Source organism: Mercenaria mercenaria, chromosome 18, assembly GCF_021730395.1.
Source record: "Mercenaria mercenaria strain notata chromosome 18, MADL_Memer_1, whole genome shotgun sequence".
Classification (NCBI taxonomy): domain Eukaryota; kingdom Metazoa; phylum Mollusca; class Bivalvia; order Venerida; family Veneridae; genus Mercenaria; species Mercenaria mercenaria.
Window position 1 is genome coordinate 4,293,874 of NC_069378.1, and position 21,593 is coordinate 4,315,466.

The following is a 21,593-nucleotide window of genomic DNA, read 5'->3' on the forward strand; positions in this document are numbered from 1 at the left end:
ATTTCTTCAGTTTTGTAGATTCCTATTCTAATGAGCGTTTAATTGCATGTCATACTTTTTAAACATTTTCATTTTCACCTCTAGGCGTACAAAAAATACAGTGATACTTGGCCTTGGGGATGGTAGCACGATTTGTAATATTCACGAACAGGTTTAAATAACGCGCCAATCGGCTGATGTAACATTGCTAATGATTGGACGTTTCACGGGATACAGCCAATTATAACTGGTGTAGCTTTCGGCTCTCGGTCACTCCTTTAAGATGGCTGAATGTCAACAAAGTTACTTTTGTCCCATTATTATTTTTCTAAGGAGTTTATGAGTTTTATATGGTAAGTTTGATCGATTCATTTTTTTAGATTGAATGTCATGCTTTGAATCTGACCGTTTTGGTTTAGTTAGAAATTCAATAGAGATGTTTTCAGGACATTACCGATAAACAGTCGACCCAACCTACACCTATAATAGCTATAGGCTGATCCCAACCAAAACAAACGTAAACCTCTGCAGGTCTCACAAGTAGGCCAGATATAAATATTACTAATCTTTTTACCTTTCCTAGTGCCTTTTCTCATCAGCAACATGTTTCCTTTTACGCTACCGCGTTTCAGTATGTATCACTTTGCATTCTGTTGAAATTGGCATGTTCCTATTGCAGCACTTGGCGGTGTTAGAATTTAATGTCTCGGAAAGTGAAAGAAGGGAAAAAGAGTAAATTCAGCAGGTTGTATTTAACGAACTGTAGTTTTCTTATAAAAAAGTTAACAATCCCTTTTGTTTTTGTTTTTCTAAAGTGGCGATATAGTTCTTTATGGGAATATAAGTTTCTGAAAATCTGATATGCTAGAAAATGTCGAAAAACCATTATGAAGTAAGTGGATTTTATATGAAATAAAGAACAGCCTGATTTAGTGGTGTTCAGTCTATGTACACAATAGAGCCGCAGCCTAGTTTATTTGCTGAGCAACTGGCTACTCTACCCGATAGTTAAGTTATTTCTTTTGTTGTTAACTAAATTACTGTAGCCCAACAGTTTGTTGACTGGTTCCGACGCATTCACTGGTTCTGACGTATTCACTGTAAATTCAGAATTGGCAGTGGCTAGAGAACCGGAATCGGTTCCCTAGACGGCAAACTTATTCATCTGGAACCGGTTCTCTAGCCAAAATGCCATGCATAGGCCAGGGAACCGGAATTTTATTTCTATGCATAAAGCTGACTAAATTCACTTTGTTTCTTTTGGTAAGTATCATGCATGTTATTATCTTAATCAATTTTACCATTTCAGCAAGCATGCCCTTAAATTTATCTACGTTTGCTGTTTCTGCAAAAATGTACTCGCCTCATACTGTCTGCCATATTGGTATGATAAAATGCGGAAACCATCGGCATTGGAGCAAAGAAAACAATTGAAACAAATTAAGTAATTTCTGTTAATTAGTATTGATCCTATGTTTTTTTTTTTCTTCAGTTTGCTAATCACTTGCAAACTTTAATCCTATAAAAAAACTGATGCACATGAAATACTGGTTTGTAACACCTCGACATTTCATGATGAAATGCCGAGGTGTTACAAACCAGTATTTAAATTGATCAAAGAATCCGCTGGAAGCTTTAAAGGCAATTAAATTATTATGTACTTCTGTAAACATCTAATGACGCATATGCAAGACAATACAATTTTACATTTAAATAATTTAAACATTGTATTCCTGTTCATATTCGTTTAAAGCAAATAACATTTAAAAACGGCAAAGTAGTTTCCATGCATTAATTCGTACTAGTTTATATCATTCCAGTATGGCAGACAGTATGCGGCGAGTACACTTCTGGAGATACTTTAAACGCAGAATAATGCAAGGGAATGATAAAATTGATAAGATTATAATATGCATGATACTAACCAAAAGAAACAAAGTGAATTTTGGCAGCTTTATGCATAGAAATAAAATTTCGGTTCCCTAGCCTATGCACGGTACTTTGGTTGGAGAACCGGTTCCGGATGAAAGCATTCTGAGAAAATAGTTGGTTAACTGTGAGATATCTGATAGGGTTGACATTGTTTTAAAGGCATTGACCTCTAGAGTGTATGAAAACCAAAAAAGAAGAAATTTTTTATGTATCAAAAAATATTAATGCCATATTTCTTTAATTTCTTAAGAAGGCCTTGAAACATGGTTATTTATACAAATTAGTTGTTTTTACTAATTATGCCATTCAAATTGGAAAGCATTTGTAATTGGGTACAGGAGGTAAACTGCCTTAATTATAAATAATAAAGCTTTATATTTAATTCAGCATTAAGTACATATTCTTCCATGGTGTATTGGTCAACACCACAGGAAAATGTTTATTGCTGTGGAGACCCGGGTTCAGTTCCTGACTTGGGCATGTTTTATTCTTGATTTGGTATTTTTTAAATAGGTTAGAAGAAAAACTTAATAATATGTTCGTATGATCATAATATGACTAAACTGTTAAGTAAACTTTAATGTTAAAGAAAGATCATTTCTTTAGCCAAAATCTGGAGGTCAGTGCCTTTAAAGAAAAGACAAATGTCCAGTTCTCATGCTGGTCCTATTCTCATGTTCTTTACTGTGGTTTTTGAGTAAAATAGTAATAAAATTTTGGTCTGAAACTTCATCCCATCTTAATCAATACTGTGAAATCATGTAAATTCATGGGCGTAAAATTTCGTGTTTTGCCCCCCAAAAATGCAGTTTCATGGGGTCGTAAATTTGTGGATTTCAGGTTCCATGTCAGAAAAACAATATGGGGTCGTAAATTTGTGGAATTTTAATTCTTGTTAAAAAAATACTGTATAATATTCGGCAACTGTGCTGCTTACTTGTTGACACATGTAAGAAAACGTGATTTCCGTCTGATCAAATAACCAAAGCTGCGTTGCTATGGTAATTAGCCTACCAGTCTTCTCAATTAACAGATGTTAAGTGTCAATTATATTTTATTGTCTGCTAAGCAACTTTTTGTTTGATAAAATTAAATGTGCGTAAAACACTGTCTTTATGAATTTAAAGATGTGCAAAATATCGGCCTTTCCTCTGTGATGATGCTACCTTAAACAAAAATTAGTGCCTATTAAGCATTTTGTTTGCAGCATGGTAATTAGTACAGTTACAGCTAAATTAATCTATATTATATATATATATATATATATATATATGTTATGTCAGGCTATCGATGTTCCTTTCTAGTTTGGGTTTTCCTGACTGCCCACATTACTGTATTAAATTAATTATGTCACTGACTCGGTGGCTGAAAAAGTAAAAGTAAAGACTAGTGTATAAACATTTCAGAGCGGGGCTGAATAAATGCAAATAACAGTCGCAGCATAGTTTGGTCTGTCATGTGACTCTACGTCAAATACTATTTTTAGTATCTACTTTTACTTTGATGGGCATGTCATAAACAAATCATGGGTAACAGGCGTTTTTGTTCCGATGCATACCTATGTTTATCAGTGCTGGAATCTCCATAAACTACAAATGTACATGAAAGCTGCAGGTCAGTAGACTACTGCTGCATGCTCACAACTACGGACCAGATCGGACAGCTATGGTGTCTTTTTTGGCGACATTGAGTACAATTTACATTATCTTGGGCACAATTTGTTCATTGGGACTTAATTCAGTGGTTGGGCTGAACCACGAAATCCACGAAAATTAATCCTCCACAAATAATAATGATTTCAGTAATGTGTTTTTGTGTTGGAAAATTTTTTATTTTTTAAATTAAAAGTTATGGATAGTTTTAAATAAAATAACATTATAGACAGCTCATGTTATATAACTTTTTTATGGCAATAAGATATTATTTTGTAAGTGTATACACAGAATGGAATGACCAGTCAGCTATGTACATTGTACCTTGCAATTTCTAGTTTACAATACTGTATTACATGCACATTGATATTGATTGATTTAGTTGATGATGCCACTTTAATTAGCTGATTACATGCGATTGATTGAGTAATCTATGATGCAAGACTAAATATATTGTGCCTGGGCCCACCTTTGTGCTGTATTGATCTGATAGATTCTGCTTGTGAGGTTTAATTACTGGGTGTGGGTTATTGATTGGGTGAATTTTTTTATTAGGCCTTATTTTTTAAGGATAAACAGTAATGACAATTTTAATTTAGTTTTGTTGACAAATAATAGCCACCTACGTATATTGTAATAGTACTAAAAGGTCAAACAGGTGAAAGTGATCTTACCTTTATGTTTATATACTGGTTGGGAACATTTTCTGGACAGGACCAGTTTTCGGACACATGTAATATCCGCTTTATTTCTTTGTTCTTCATGTGATTGTTTCATCTAGATCATTTAGATGTTTGTTCTTCATGTCTACAACAAACCACTATTTTATCAGGCTGTATAATGTTTGGGTTTTTGATGATAACTCACCTGCGTTTACAAAACAACTTTCTGTCTTGAAGATAGCATTGCGCATGCGCAGTAGTTCACACACGCCGAGGTACCAAGTTGGGAAGAAATAATCAAACTACATAATGATTGTTTGCTGATAACATGTTCTACTTTTAATTTCACGCTAAAAGATACGTAAGATGCAGGGCTGTCGATTTTTGCACTAATTTTATTCTATATCTATTGGAATTATCAAGAATTTGTATAAGACGAAACTCGAGTTTTTATAGTCAACCTGGGTTTGCTTTCGTAACTGCTACTGAACGTCGGGTTATGTTTCATGTGCAATTTTGAAGAGATGAATGATAAAGAAATGTGTAGAAATAGTTTAATTACTTATTTTAATATCAAATTAAAAACAAAACACCGTCAAAATATTTGTCCGGATACTGGTTTACCTGATGGGAAAAATAACTTATTTTAATAACCCCATTTGAGGTCCCATGGAACCCATATTTTACGTCACAACGCGATGCTGATTACAACATCGGATGTGGAAGGAGCTGAAGTTTGTGCTGTGTGGGCTTTATTTATGTAAAAAAAATTTTTAGGGAATAATGGAGCCGAAATATGAAAATGTGTCCGGAAAATGGTTCCCAACCAGTACAGTACTTTAATACAAAAAATGGTAATTTAATTTTTATCATAAAGATGCAACCATGGTTATTGGAATATAATATATTTTGATAAATTTAAATTATTGTGTTTCATCTATAAAACTGTTTAAGTTAATTATGATAATAAACTGGCTTGACTAATTAAAAATTACAGTTATTTACATTGTTCCATTTAGTTAACTTTTTCTTCATTTGGTTTAATTATTATGATATGGAGTTAAAGCAGATTAAAGTGAAAATATTGTTTAAATAACGCTTATAACTAGAAAGTAGTTCTCCATATATGAAACAGGATCAATTTAAGAGTCCTGAAACAGTTTTATATTGAAAACAATTTACTCATTTGCTTTAACTCATTTCTGGTATGAAATTATAGCAAAAAAAACAGCAAAACCAATATTTCACATTTTACAGTTAATGTAACAGATGAACGAATACAATATCAAAAACACAACAGAAAGAAATATTTTCATTAAATATATTACAGTCATTGGCCGGTATATTGATTATCTAGGATACAGATGCAGATTTTTTTTGCTATTTTCTGATATTGCCATTTACTGGGACATTAAACACCACTAATCAATACCCAGTGAATAATGATGATGAAATGTTGTTAGAGGTAGATACAGGCATATGTGGGTGAATTTCTGCTGACTACGTCACCAGTGAACTTACCATTGATCTCCGCCACACATGCTGAACATCGGATTTCTGTTGTCTTTAAATGTAGGACTCTGTGTTTGGAAAAAAATGGACTATTTTCTAAAGACCTTACTGTTAATTAAATAGAAATGGTGTAAGAACACGTTTTACAAGGTATTTATGTTCATTATTTTATAAAATAGGTGATTGTCAATAGAATATTGGAAGATGTTTTCCTTTTGTTATCATTTCATTGTTTACATCATGTGACATACTTCCATGTCATATGACATTGATTTTGAGTTGAGCGTTCTAAAGACAGTCTTGTACACAATTTAACCTTGGCACAGTAGTCAACCAGGTCAGTACATTACAAACATATATTAATATAATCTATAAACAAAAGAGGCTGCATATAATGGAACTCCATCAGTGAACTAGGCCATATGTGTGTGAACACAGTGTGACCAGTTGTGAAACAATTCATGCTAAATATTGCATGCATCAGAAGAAATCCTGTTATACTAAATTCTTAGAAGGGAAAAAGTCAGAAAAGTTTTGAAACAAGCATCTTTTTTGGCTCAGCTTGGTGAATACCAACTTGATGGTTATGTGTTTGTTTTGGTTTAGCATTTTCTACTTGTGTAACAGTTTTTCAGTTATATGACGGTGTCTACAGCACTAATGTAGCAGTGAGCATATGACAGTGTCTACAGCACTGATGTAGCAATAAGCATATGACAGTGTCTACAGTACTAATGTAGCAATGAGCACAATGCTCAACTTTATAGTGCTGCCTCACAGGAATAATAGACACGTTGCATGATACCCAACCCATTCAAATTATACTGACATTGGGCTGACCAGTCCTAGAACTATCATATTAGTACTGAGTGTTAAGCAAGGAAGCTGCTAGTACCATTTTACTTGTTTTTGGTATGACTCAGCCAGGGAGCAACCCAACCCAAGACGTCCTCCACTTGAAATGGGCGCTGTAATGTAACCACTGGGCTACTGAGGCAGTTGAAACATACAAATGTACTAGTATACAAGACTTAAGAATAAAAATGAGCCGCGCCATGAGAAAACCAACATAGTGGCTTTGCGACCAGCATGGATCCAGACCAGCCTGCGCATCCGCACAGTCTGGTCGGGATCCATGCTGTTCGCTAACAGTTTCTCTAATTGCTATAGACTTTGAAAGCGAACAGCATGGATCCTGACCAGACTGCTCGGATGCGCAGGCTGGTCTGGATCCATGCTGGTCGCAAAGCCACTATGTTGGTTTTCCCATGGTGCGGCTCAAATATTCAATTTGCCATTACTTTGATTTTAGTGTGTTTATACTGCGAATCATTTCAGAGACGTTAGAAGCTGCATTTTGCACATTCATGCAAGAAAGAGCAATTTGTGCTGGTTGTCTACAAACTTCTAATAACCAAATACACAACTTGAAGTGTGCGATTATTTTCAGGCCTATCTTACTAGGTTAACCACTTACAACTTTGTTAGCTCAATAGGGAGTGTGCTTTATAGACCTTGGGGTGGCATGTTTGATCTTTGGGTGCGGCACGTGTTCTCTGTGACAATTTGAAAAAAACAACAACAACAATGTGTTTGATGTTATTTTGTCATCTACCTCAGATTCATGTGGAGAAGTTGGGAGCTGCTAGTGCAGAACAGGCTAGTATTGGTACAGAATCCAGGAAACTACCTGTCATTTAACATAACTGAAATACTGTTGAAAAATGGTGCTGTTTTTACTGCTAAACCCAAAATAAACTCGAGGTTTTGTTTAAAAGTAAAGTAAGAATAATGAGGTATAAAATAGCATGACAAAATACAAAAACACATCATGTCTAAGTTATGCTCAACATTTCATTTAATTCCTACCCTCTGAACCTATTAGTTGCTTTATTGATATCTTATAGTGGCATTAAACCAGGCACTCACTCTTAATTATTGGATATGGAGAATAATAATCTATGTCAGAAAAACAGCCTAGTTCTGAGTTCATCACGCCAAAGTATGACTGTGTCAGTATTTTGCAATAGTATAAACAAAGTCTATGATTGGTTCTCTCAAAATGTGGTGAGTCGGTCAATTTTTCTCCCAGCGATATTTTCCTTGCCTACAATCAATATGAGTTTAGAGGTTGTATGTACTTGTAGTGAACACTTGAGTTTTATTGGTTACCATTTTTAACTTTATTTACTTATTATTTTCTATCTCTGTTTTATGTGGTTTGGTTTTAAATGGAACCTGTTGGTTCATGAAAGTGCCATGTGTATATGTTTATGAATTCCATAGTAATTCGCCATTACAAGAAATGGATTTTACTGTTGTAAGAAATGAGTTGAATATGTGGATATTTAATAATGATTCGTGACGCAACATTTCAAGTGAAATTACACATGGGATTTTGTTGACAATGAAATACACAAGGCTGTGAGGATTGTTCTTTACTTTTGATTTGTATAAAGGTAAGAACAATTACACTGTTCTTTAACCCTTACCCTCCTAAATTTCTGTATTGAACTTGTCCATCTTTCAATTTGAGCAGTACCATTAACTGTTAAAAGGGGTGCTTACCAAAAAGATACTGACTGAATGGTGAACAGTGCAGATCATGATCAGACTACGGATGTGCAGGCTGATCATGATCTACAGTGGTCGCAAAGGCAGAATCAGTCGTGTCCAGCATGATAAGGGTTAATGATTTATTTAAAAAAAAAGATATCTAGTGAACTTGAAATCACTTAAAAAACGACAACAAAGAAGGACTGAAAGAAATTAACAGTGAATAAATAAACAGAAGGATGGACAAATGGATTGATAGGCAGAGGGACAGATAAATGAATCAACAAATAAAAGAGACATAAACAATAACAAGAAATGTAAATGAGGTATATGAACAAATGAATGATAAAATAATATGAAACTTTAATGGATGAATGAGAAAATGCATGAATATGGGAATGAATGGATGAGGGAATGAATGTGTGTGAGAAGGAATGAATGAAGCAGTGAATAAGCAAAGGTACAAGTGAATGAGGGAATGAATGAATAAATGAGGGAATGAGCAAGTGAGGGAATGGATGAGTGAGGGAATGTATAAGTGAAGGAATGGATCACTGAAGGAATGTAAAAGTGAAAGAAAGAATAAGTGAGGGAATGGATGAGTGAAGGAATGAATCAGGGAGGGAATGGATGAGTGAAGGAATAGATAAGGGAATTGATGAGTTAGAGAATGAACGAGAAGAGGAATTAATTAATGAGGGTGTGAATGATTGAGGGCATTGATGAGTGAAGGAATGGATGAATGAGGGAATGAATCAGTGAGAGAATGGTTGAGTGAGTGAATGGATGGGTCTGGGAATGGATGAGGGAATTAATCAGTGAGGGAATGGATGAGTGAGAGAATGGATGAGCAAGGTAATGGATCAGTGAGGGAATGGAGAGTGAAGGAATGAATGAGGGAATTGATGAGTGAAGGAATGGATGAATGAGGGAATAAATCAGTGAGAGAATGGTTGAGTGAGTGAATGGATGGGTCTGGGAATGGATGAGGGAATTAATCAGTGAGGGAATGGATGAGTGAGAGAATGGATGAGCAAGGTAATGGATCAGTGAGGGAATGGAGAGTGAAGGAATGAATGAGGGAATTGATGAGTTATAGAATTAATGAGTGAGGGAATTAATTAATGAGGGTGTGAATTAATGAGAGCATTGATGAGTGAGGGAATGGATAAATGAAGGAATTAATTTGAACTGATCAACAGGGTAGAATTTATACAGGATGTAACCTCTGTACTTTTATGCCATCATACATTTAGCAAATATTTAACAGATAAAAGGAGTTGAAAAATTGCAATACGAGTAGAGAAATCTTATTAACAATCTTACAAATTATTTGAAATTTCATTAGAATTCCACCAAAACCAGATATTCAGTTGCTGAAATGATCTTTTCACAGCTTCTAGGCTCCATGCCTCTTGCGTTAAAATAATTGCATGCATTGTTTATCTTGTTCAAAAACCACAAACCAAACTGCATCATAAAATGTACAGATTGTACAATTTGCCATCTGTCTAAGTTCTTGACTAAATAATCCCCCACCCCCCAATGCCTTACTCGGGGTGGAGTAAACTAATGACCCCGAAGTGTCGTCTTGTACTTTGCCTACTAAGCAAAATGGGCAAGTGGGGATAAGTATGTCATCCTGTTTCAGTATTTAAGAATAGGCCAACATTTAATGACAGTTATTGCAGGTATCAAAGCCCCAATGAAAACTGTCAAACAATTTTATCATTTTGCCGCAATATATTTGTACTTGATGCCCTTATACAACATTGTAAATAGGTTTATAATTACATGAACTTTGTACAATTTTTTGTATTTTTTTGCCAGGAAATAATTGAAGTACAGACATAAATAGCCTTATTATTGCATTATTGTGAACCTGTTAATGATATAGCAGTACCATGTAATGACAGACTTTCAGGGACCCATAAAATTAAATAATGGATGTGATGCATCTGGTATAGGCTGCATTGTCTCAGGGATGCCTTGTTAGGAAATCCAGGATAATGAATTAGTTTTTGTAGTTTGAGCTGGATCAGATAGAACTATTTTATGCACAATACTGGCACAATAGTAAAAAGAGCTGAAATTAAATATTTATTATGATGGCTCCCAGTTGCTGCTGTACAGACAGAATGGGGCCATCTGTAGCAACAGGGAAACTGCAGATAAAGTATTGAATTCCCCTAGAACTGTTTGAAATTGTAGGAGATTTGCACGATTTTGAGATTTTTAATCCAGTTTGCTTATCAGGAAAGAGTGAGCTGTGATAAATGATAAACGTTAATGCTTTTTTTTCAGAGCTTAGGTTTTCATCAGTGCCAAGTGCATAAATAGAAGGATAGTCAACCACAGTGAACTGACACCTGGCATTAATAAACAACTAGTTTCAGTTTAAGCGTCAGTTTTTAGCTCCACTATTCGGAGAATAGGGGTGCTATTCTACTCGCCCTGGCGCTGGAGTCGGCGTAAGCATTCTTGGTTAAAGTTTTTCGGCAACCTTTGTTTTTCTTTGTTACTATTACTTTTAATATACTTTAAGTTCCAGTATGCAAACGAAGTATGTGCAGGGGCTGGGCCCATTATACCCAAGGTCAAGGTCACCAAGGTGTTATACCTTAGGTTATTTTTAAGGTTAAAGTTTTTTGGCAAACTTTGTTTTTCTGTCATATCTTTGTTACTATTGCTTATATCTTCACTGTAACTTCACATAAACTTTGTCCAGCATACAAACAAAGTATGTGCAGGGACTGGGCCCATTAAACCCAAGGTCAAGGTCACCAAGTTGTTATACTTGGAATTATTTTCATGTTATTATAGACATATCTTTGGTACTTTAAACAATAAATGACTTTAACTAAAAATATTTCTTTATAATCATCATCTGCATGTGTAGTTACAATCCCCATAACTCTAATTGTATTCTTGACAAAATTATTTCCCTTTCAAACTTAAGAGTATTTTTGGCAATCTTCGCTTTCTAGATATAACTTTAGTACAATATAAGATAATGACTTGAAACTTAAAATGTATTTTTATCATCATCATCTGCATGTGTGGAAACAATCGCCACAACTCTGATACAGATTTGTATTTTTGACCAAATTATGCCCCTTTCATACTTAATTTTTTTGACAGACTTCATTTTCTGGACGGTACTTTGGTACTCTATAAGATAATGACTTGAAACTCAAAATATATCTTTACCATCATCATCTGCATGTGTGGTGTAAATTCCAATAACTCTTAATTTGTGTTCTTGACAGAATTGTAATGCCCCTTTCATACACCAAGTTTTTGGGCTAACTTTGTTTTCTGGACATAACTTTTGTACAATATAAGATAATGACTTGAAACTTAAAATGTATCTTTAACATCATCATCCTCTGAGTAGTAGGGTCTTTTTATATCTTGGTGTATCTTCCTTTTAAAGTAGAGGTCTCTTATTGAGACATAAATTCTTTTTACTGTCAAATCGCTGAATAGTGGAGCGCAATGTCTTACGGACAGCTCTTGTTAAAAAAATCTATGAGGTATTGTAAATACTTCAATTTTGTCCACTTTTACCCAAATATTTATAGGACTTACAGCTTGGAAACTTTGCACACTTGTTGATTGTCATTAGATGATTACAGGCATGAAGAACTGTAACTCCCACTTGCATTTTGTCAGAGTTATGGCCACCTGTTTACTTACAAAATTTGAATTTTTTGGTTAAAATTTTGTTTTGAACCACTTTTCTTGAATATTATGTGAGCAAGGGATTTGAAATTTTGCACACAATTCCATGTTTATCATTATAAGATGATTAGGTTGGCCATGAACCATAACTCTAGCCTGCATTTTATTATTATTTTGGCCCTTTTTGTACTTAAAAAATTTGTTTGTAAGTAATAAGAGAAGGCCAATCTTGAAGCATAACTTTTTTCTGGCATATTGCCTTATGTCAGGCACTTGCGGACAGGCTTTGGCACCCACATGTGGTGCATTAAATTTGAATTTGTTGATTTCAATATTTACAGTGTATTTTGTGTGGTTTAATTAATTAGTGGTAAAGAGAATGTTATTCCAATGGCTGCTTAAATAACAGGACCTGTATACCTCTGATTTTGAATAGATTTTACTAATGCTTATTTTCTCTATTCAGCTTCATTTTAAAAAGTCAATTGACATATACAATGTCACATATATATAGTTAGTGATATTTTATTATGTCTTATTTTTATCAATGTTTTTTACCTAGATTTTCTTTGTGTAACATATGTTTTCAGAGGATGTTTTAATGTGTTTTAATCAATGTGCTATAAATAAAACATTATCTATGAAATCAGTGATCGCTATCTCTATTGTTCGTGTTACCACCGTTTGACACCAATTTCTCGCTGTTTACATTTTAACAGCTACGATAAGGCTGTATCTATAGTTATAAATAGATATTATATCATTGTTAAAGTAGGAGAGAAGTCATACGACCGAAAAGGTTTACCGCGCTATAAAATATATGGTACAGACTTGATAAGTAAGTTTCTTTTATACAAAGATCAAGTCTAGACAATACTGTACAAAAACACCGTATGATTTATGATTATTGCGTATAAATTGAATTTTTAATACAAAAATACGAACTAGATTGAAGACAAAGGTTCACTTGTACACAGACAATCTTTCATATTACTTGACAGATGTTTAAATTTGATTTAATATGCACTGTTAGTTAAACAGCTGCATTAAGCATATTTTATAAAAACAGCATTTTGTAATTAAATTTTGTTAAGACTTACAGTAATTAATTGACATTAACTTTGTACAAGTCTCAGAACTACTTTTAAGAATGTCAGAAGAAATGACGATATGAAGAAGAAAAAGAATTACAGTTGTAGAAAGATTTCGTTTGTTTCAAAATCTACTTTATTTGCTTTATTTATGGCGATTTTATTAATTCAGTAAATGGGCTCTAAGTTTCTGTGACTTCATTTAATAGATTGAAAGAACTTTTTTTATGATATTTATACTCACATCACAAGATGTTTGGTCAGTTTTCTGCAAGTTTCCGTTAAACTCCGGAGCGAACCAATCAATTTAGTATATAAAGTAAAAAGTGAAAGCTTTAAATACAGTATATGTATAAATAAACCGTTTACAAGTTAAATTTAGACGCCTTAAGCCATGTTGTTATCTTAAAGGTTTATAATTATTGATTTCATACGTCAAAAAGGCGGTAGCCTAGTTTAGGACATGTGATCAAATTCCAGTTGTGAAATAAATGCGGAATTGTTTTCTAGCGTTTGAATTAACTTTGTACCGTAGAATTCCAGTAATAAAATGGATTATCGCAGTTACAGACATTATTAGGAGTAATATTAACAAGGTTGGATACTTTGTATTATAGAATAGATATTGATGACATTTTAAAGCAAAATTTAAATGGATCCTTGCAGGGAAATGCTAAAATTTATGCTGATTACAGTTTTGAATGTGACAGATTGCTTTTATTTTAACTCATTTCATTCCTTATCAGATAGTATTAAAGGACTAGCTGTTATGGCCTAGTGGTTAAGGTCAATGGCTGATAATCATTTGCCCCTGACTGCTTTGGGTTTAAAACTCTGCAAGGAATTTAGAATTCTTTCATGTGAGGAAGCCATCCAGCTAGTTTACTGAAGGTTAATTGATAGCTCTACTTAGATGCCTATCTGTGCAGAAATAATGCCCAGATGGGCACCCTCCAGTAAAAATCCCAAAAAAACTGTAAAGTAGCTGTTTGACTTAAATTACACCAGATTTGTGACCAGCTAAAATTTGAAAGTCATTACTTGCAGTTAAATAGATATTTATTATAATAACTGGAGTTACAAATTTTTTGCATGATTTGGCAACAAAAAACCAGGACATTATTTCATTCTCATGCCAAATTCTCTGAAATTGACCCTTTCTCTAGAGCTCACAGAGTACCAGCTTAGCTCAATAGGGAGAGCACAGATCTACGGATCGAGGAGTCTAGAGTTTGATTCCCTGCGAGGTGTATGTTCTTTATGCTGATTTGATAAAACACATTGTGTCTGAACTTATTAAGTTTTGTCCTCCATCTCTGATTCATGTGGGAAAGTTGGCATTTACTTGTGGAACAGGTTTGTACTGGTACATGTAGAATCCAGGAACACTGGTTAGGTTAACTGCCTGTTGTTGCGTAACTGAAAAATTGTTGAAAAACTGTGTTAAACCCAAAACAAATAAAAACATTCACAGAGATTTTGGTAGCAAGGGGTTATATATTTACTTTGAGACTTTATAAATTTAATGTATTTTGTAATATTTTTTTGACAAAAATCATTCCGCTCCTATCAGTGTCATTCTGTAAGTACTAGCTGTTAGAGATATTAGTACAAGGTTCAAACCCTCTGTCAGTAGATCTACTTCTTCATAAAACAGGAACTGTTTTTTTCGTCACAAGTTTTTAACATGTGTTTCATATTTTTTTATCAATATGTCTATCTAAAATGAAATTGTATAAAAAAAAATTAATATAACCCAAAATCCTAGCTATAAGTACAGAACTGATGAATTTATTTTATCCCATGTTAAAACATGCATGTTAAAACCGGTATATACCATTGACAAAATCCAAATACCGGTACAGATAACCTAATATAAAGCAGTAACGTAATCACTTAATGATGATCGTAAATAATTGATTTGAAAGGTTCTGTAACATTAGCTAATAGCTTGACCTATACCTGCGGTATAAGATTATTTTCCTATGTTATTATTGAAACGACAGCAGTGAGCGTAAGAATATGCCCGTAGGGGGTCAGTTTTGTCAATATTCGATGTTTTAATTTTCGCTGAGGTATTAAGGGCGTTTACCACATATATGAATGATATACTTGTCTACCAAATTTTCAAAATGATGGATAAATTTGAAAATTATGTTTAAAAGGTTTTGTATGGATGTTCAAATTACCATTAAGTGTATAATGTTGTATTTAGGGCTTAAGATGGATTAGTTCAAAACATTTGTGATTATGATTTATAAATTTACATTAAAGGTATTTATACTTTTCATTACTCTAGTGAATTACTTTCTAACTTAAATGGCCCTTTTGCATGCATGTATATAATCTTCCTTAATTATTTCATACTGAGAGTTGGTTTAAATGCTGTGATCAGAGGGCTCAATTGTTTTTTTCCCATGTAATTAAATTCATAAACTTACATATAGTTATATGATATTGATTATTAGGAAATAATTTATATAATTGGTGTTTATCAGTATGATCTATTATGCATGTACATACTTAATGAAGTATAGGAAATCCCCTGAACTTTACTATCAGTGAATGAGAAATAAAACAATGATAATGTATGAAAAATTGTGGGCCCATCCCCAATAATCTCTTGTTCATTTGCCAGTTTATCCTGATAATCTCATTCACAAACTACTGTATACTGTCAGTATGTCCTTCAGTCTGTTTTGATTTACTTCCAATTTCATACATGTACAGGTGATTGAACTAAACACCAAGTTGTTACTGATATTGGTGGGCTGGAACTTATTGAACTAACAAGCACAGTAGTTCTGGGCGAAGTTGTTCAAACTTTAAACACCTGTTAAGGGTTACATAAAATTTCAAGATTTTAAAAGACTTGTTAAAACAAATGTACGAGTTAAGGATTATGAACACTAAAAAGATTTTACAGTAAAATTAAAACATTAAACTTTATAAATGTTTCCTAACAAGATTTCTATTTTGAATCAAAATTTAACAGCCTAGTTTTATTTATTTTCAAACAACTGGGCCCAGTGGGCTAGATGCAAAGTTGTTAATTCTTTTTTAGTGCAGCTGAGTGTCCATATCGGAATGTTTCTGTAGAAAAATTAGTTAATTATTAGTTAATAGTGCCAGGAAACTTGTTACTGAATATTGTTACTGGTTTCCTGTATCATCAATTTCTGACGTTTTTTTACGGAGGCGTTATCCAAATTTCTGTGAATTATCAAATTCTGCCTGTAACTATACCTTCACTTGTAAGTATCAAATCAATGTATAACTCATATTTCCAAATTAATGCTGCATAATAACATTTAAATATATATAAACTATATATAATGAACTGACTTCCTTACAGTGAATGGAAACAAAGTCCATTGCAAGCAAGGTGGACTAAAATTCAAATTTGTCAGTGTCTTAATAATGAAAACTTCTTTGTTTGTCTTCGTAGAATACAATAGATATTAATATACTGAGAAAGTCTATTCGAGGTGTCATTTGCACTAGCTATAATCTGTTACGTTTAGTGACATAATCACTTTGTTAAATGTTAATTGAGTATCGTAACAAAGATATCACTAATTTAGTAATTTGGTAATAACTCCGTGTTGCACCAAAATGAAACGTAATTGAATCCCCCTGTTTTATCCTAATTGAAGGTTAATAAGGAGAATAATTTGGCTAATGTTTCAACGTTTAACCTATAAATAGAATGGTTTATTTTATTTTAGAAGCTCTGATTTCACAGATGGAAATGATATACAAGTACCGAATGTCATAGTGACAAAACAATTTTTTCTTTACGTTAAAAGATATAAAACAATAGCGATCTTGTATTACGAATAATAATCCGCTGTGACTGAAGTGCCGGTAACAGTGTCTACTTTGTTTGTTTACGATACCCTTAGACAATGGCTAATAAAGCTTTATTAACAAGTCGCATTATATGTCTTACAGCAATATTAAATGTACTTGAAAGTTGAACACGGTTTGTATTAGGAGATTATGTGAAACATTGAGGTGACAGATTTTCAGTGAGTTTTGAATGGTGGTGACAGGTTGATATCCGTTTGTTTAAAACATAAACAATGATTATATCAGCTTCAGATTTGGCAAAATACAGATTACTGTGAGAACAGCTTTTTGTGGGATAGGTTCTTTGTGAGAATATTTGATTGAGTTGGAATAAAGTTTTGACTTGTTTTGGCCTAAATGGCCGAATTCAGTTCAAATTCTTAAGGTAAAAATTATTTAGTGATCAGGAGATTTAATAAATATTTTGGATGGATGTGACCACTGTATTCGTATAAATTAGCCACTATGAATATTTATTTTCAAGTTTCACAGTATTTCAGTTATGTAGAAATGGGATTACAATTGTGGTTTTTACTGTTGGAGAGTTTTCAGGTACTGAGATTATAAAAGTTTTTAAGTATTGCAATTTTTATACACAAGAATCATAAGACTATCTGTGGTGAAAGATTCAGGAAGAAAAAAATATAATATTAAACGAGTTCAGTGATTTTATTGAAACTTATTAAACATGGTCATGTGAGTTTCAGGTATAATATATTTATGTAGGAGTAAAATGAGAAATTGGGTAGTTGTTTAATTTATATCAGTAAACTAAAGGTTAGTCATAGGATAGCATAAAGCCAGGCAGGACAGTTCCGTTATGTCAGTCACTCACAGAGAATAGAATGTTACTGAATGAATTTGAATTTAAATTTTATTTTTATTATTTTTGCTGCTGTGACAGTAACTGTTGTGATGTAGTAAAACAAAGGTTGTGCATACATGTAATATGGTTCTTATACTTTCCTAGGTACCTGTTTGATGGTTTCCTGATTTAAAAAGTGAAGTATTTCTTCAGAAATTGAAAACAAAAAATAAATTTTCATGATATTTGTTCACTATTCATTTCTACTTGTATATGCAGTAAAACTATGATCTCTCAAGGTCACAAGGTGATGGCCAAAGTGCCAAAGTGCTTGATTTATTCAGTGTTTCAAGTAATCCAAACATAGAAAATATAAGTAAAATTGCCAGTGAGCACACAAGTTGCTTGAGAGGGCCTGGGTGCCTGAGTGAGACAGCCTGTGAGACAGTCTGGGTGTCAGAGTGAGAGAGCCCATGTAAGAGAGCCTGTGCATCGGAGCCATTGATGCCCGGGGGAGAGAGCTAGTGTTCCTGAGCCATTGATGCCAAAACAAGCGGTGCCTCACTGTATTACTCTTTTCATGAAGTTTCTGTTATTCAAAATTGGAAGGCTATCTATGCTTTCTTTGAAAAGAATTGTTGTTTATAAGAAAAACAACAGAACTAATCATCAGTTTCAAGATTACATCCAGACCATGATCATTTTATGTGCTAAAATACAAAGATGGTACATTTGATGTCATTTGTTCTTCACCTCTTGTACGTGTTAGGAAATTGTTAGTAAATATGACATTATTAGTCTAATGCACTAAAGTATGTTCTACTGGACTGTAGCAGGTATCACTCATGAATTAACTTATTCTGTTTTTCAGGTGGTTTAGAACAACACAAGCAAAATGACGCTGGAACGAAATTTACAATTGCCCGCTGAAGTTGTGACAAAAAGAATGGCGGCGGGTCACAGAACAACAGCGATGGACATTCCGAAGAAAGACGAGCCAATCAACAGTCGGAATAGTCCGAGTAACCTACAAGTTCTCATGACAAGCAGCTCCGACTTCGAATTTCCAAATAGGTAATTACAGTTATAGGTAGTGATCACAATTATTTTAACTAGTGACATTGTTGAATTTGTCTTTGCCATGAGGTCATTGTCCTTAATGATGTTTGTGATTTTACTGCTTGTAAAATATTAAACAAGAAAATGAACAAAAATCACTTTTTAAGACTTGAATTCATTGATTTTGTAATTGTGTCAATCCACAAAGTTGAATCCTAATAACCATTCATTTTGACTTCAAAAGTTGAAATCCACAGATTCATGTTCACACAAAATAGCGGTTTTGGTTAAAACTGTGAAATTATATGCCTTAGGAATATGATGAGCTGACAGTAACTGAACTGGATGAAGTTGAATTCATTTAGGTCATAGTTACAGTAATTTAAAGTCAACTAATTTAGTACATATTAATTTATATACATCTTTTTAATGCTTTTAAGTCATAGTGGTGACTAACTTTTCAATTGTTGCAACTGCCATGCTTAAAATGCCTGTCTCCAGCCCGCCTCTTTAAGATACAGTGAATATTTTCTGTGTTAGAGATGTCAGTCTTATTGTATCTGACATGCCTGAGACCATCTGATGTAAAATTTGAATATTTCAACTGGAATAACCCTTAGCCTGCTGGCGGCAAGTTATTCTCCCTTTGCGACCAGTGCAGACCAAGATCAGCCTGCACATCCATGCAGTCTGATCATGGTCTGCACTGTTCGCCATTCAGTCACTATCATTTTGGTAAGCACCTCTTTTAACAGTCGGCCTTGTCCACATTCAAAGATGGACAAGTTCATTATAGAAATTTAGCAGGGTATGGGTTAAAATACAAAGCTACTGGACAACAATGTAGAGTAGATGATCTTAAATTTGAATATTTCAGTATGCTTCAACTGGACCACGATATAGAGCAGCTCAGTCTCACTGAACAGTCCAACTCGAGCACCGACGTCTCCCCCACAGCACACTCTGCACCTGTCACACCGTGTCACAATCAGTTTAACAGTGTAGATTACACAGCTACTCAGGGTGGATTCTTCGAGGGGCTGCTGGGATGTCTGCGACCAGTGTGGACCATGATAGGCAAAGCTGCTGTCGCCGAAATGAAAAAAGACAGCACTGGTATGTAGAAGTTACTTACTTCCCTTTTGATTCTTAAAATATCTAATAGTTTGTGAACAAAATATCACGGCTAAATTTTGTCTTTAAATAATTTCCTGAAAACTGATGATTATCATAGAAATTGATACCAACTGTGTTTTGTTTGCAAAAAGTGGAAATGGAAGGGAATTGAATTGAAATGGAAGTAAAAGTTTTTGTCGGGAAGATGAACTTTTAATAAGAGATCTGTTTCACAGACAGAATATTCTTGCCTACCTAGCGGGGAAAGAATGCGTTTGTTAGAACACATGCCAGAGATAAATATTCCTGTCTTTCCCTAAGAAAAACCTTGTCTAAAATAGAATGCACTTCAGTGAAGTCACATTGTACTACCACTGTTACAACATCATAAACTATATACATAATGTCAGAAAATGCCCACACCTGGTTGTCATTGTGATCTATTTTGAATGTGATAGGCAAGGAAAATGATGTTACATGTCTGCCTGTGAATAGTAGTTGTTTTCCCAACCTTCTGGACAATATGGATAACCCTCAACTTGATAAAAGACATTGATATCATTTGTTCTCCACCTTTGATGATTCAAGTGGTGAAGTTGGCAGTTACTTGCAGAGCACAGGTTTGTACTGGTACAGAACCCAGGTACACTGGTTAAGGTTAACTACCTGCTGTTACATGACTGAAATTTTGTTGAAAAATGGTGTTAAACCCAAAACAAACAAAAGTAATATGTCAGTATAAGTAAATGGATGTTATTGAATTATAATAAACCTTTTAATGCAAAATATTAGTGGATATAACTTGTTATAAAACATTTACTTGATATTCTTCAGATGACTGGGAAATTCCATTTGAGAATATCTCGGACCTGCAGTGGCTCGGCAGTGGTGCACAGGGAGCTGTATTTCTCGGGAAGCTGAATGGCGAGGAGGTAGCGGTGAAGAAGGTCAGGGACGTAAAAGAGACAGACATTAAAAATCTCAGGAAACTAAACCATCCCAACATCATTCCATTCAAGTAAGTAAAAGAGTTCAACAGTTAGTTTAGTCTTGAAATACCAGGAGGGCTGTGTGTTTGTAAAACATTTAAAACTGTTTCATTCATTAGGCACATTTTGTATGTGGGTAATAAAAGTTTTGATCATAAGAAAATCAAACACGCATTTGACGGACAGCCAAGAACAGAATACAACAAAATTTCACGTTTTACAACAGTAGAAATAATTGCTTGATAGACAGAATATTTTCAACAATAGAAGTTTATTGCCCTGAGTCCTCATCTTTAGGTTCAAAGCTGAAGAAGAGATCATGCTAGCATGAAGCTGTGTGTATAAATCTCTGGTAGTGTGGCTTTAGTTGAGTGGTTTCAATTGTGCTCCTCCCTGGTTGTGCCTAAGCAATTTCTGTTGTGCTCTTCCCATTTTTCATACGAGAACATTTCTATTTGGAATTCTGTTTTTGTTGTTTGAAAGTACTGAAAAGTTGACATGTTGTTAAATCACATCCATTCAGTTGTATAAGAGAATTTTATGTTTTACCTAAAGAATATAAACTAACTCCATGTGTGCAATTCATGCAAGTTCTACCATAAAATAGATATTAGTAGAAGACCGCAATTTCTTTCCTTGTACAGACATTAATTTTGAATAGGATTTCCTTTATTTTATATGGCTCAATGCATTAAAAAATTCTG

General features: G+C 33.9%; 1 protein-coding gene across 3 annotated transcripts in view; it reads left to right on the forward strand.

Annotated features, from left to right (window-relative positions):
• Positions 1-296: 296 nt before the first annotated feature.
• LOC123538416 (mitogen-activated protein kinase kinase kinase 13-like) overlaps positions 297-21,593 on the forward strand; it is a 39,376-nt gene continuing 18,079 nt past the window's right edge. Inside the window, exons 1-4 of one of the 3 annotated variants that reach the window (XM_045322504.2) lie at positions 297-332; positions 18,597-18,799; positions 19,662-19,900; positions 20,735-20,918. In XM_045322504.2, the coding sequence (XP_045178439.1) occupies positions 18,621-18,799; positions 19,662-19,900; positions 20,735-20,918 (602 nt within the window). In that variant the 5' untranslated portion in view covers positions 297-332; positions 18,597-18,620. Of the gene's footprint in view, positions 333-8,050; positions 8,197-17,077; positions 17,473-18,596; positions 18,800-19,661; positions 19,901-20,734; positions 20,919-21,593 lie in introns of those variants that run through there. The other 2 variants (XM_045322505.2, XM_045322509.2) reach the window with 2 other exon arrangements.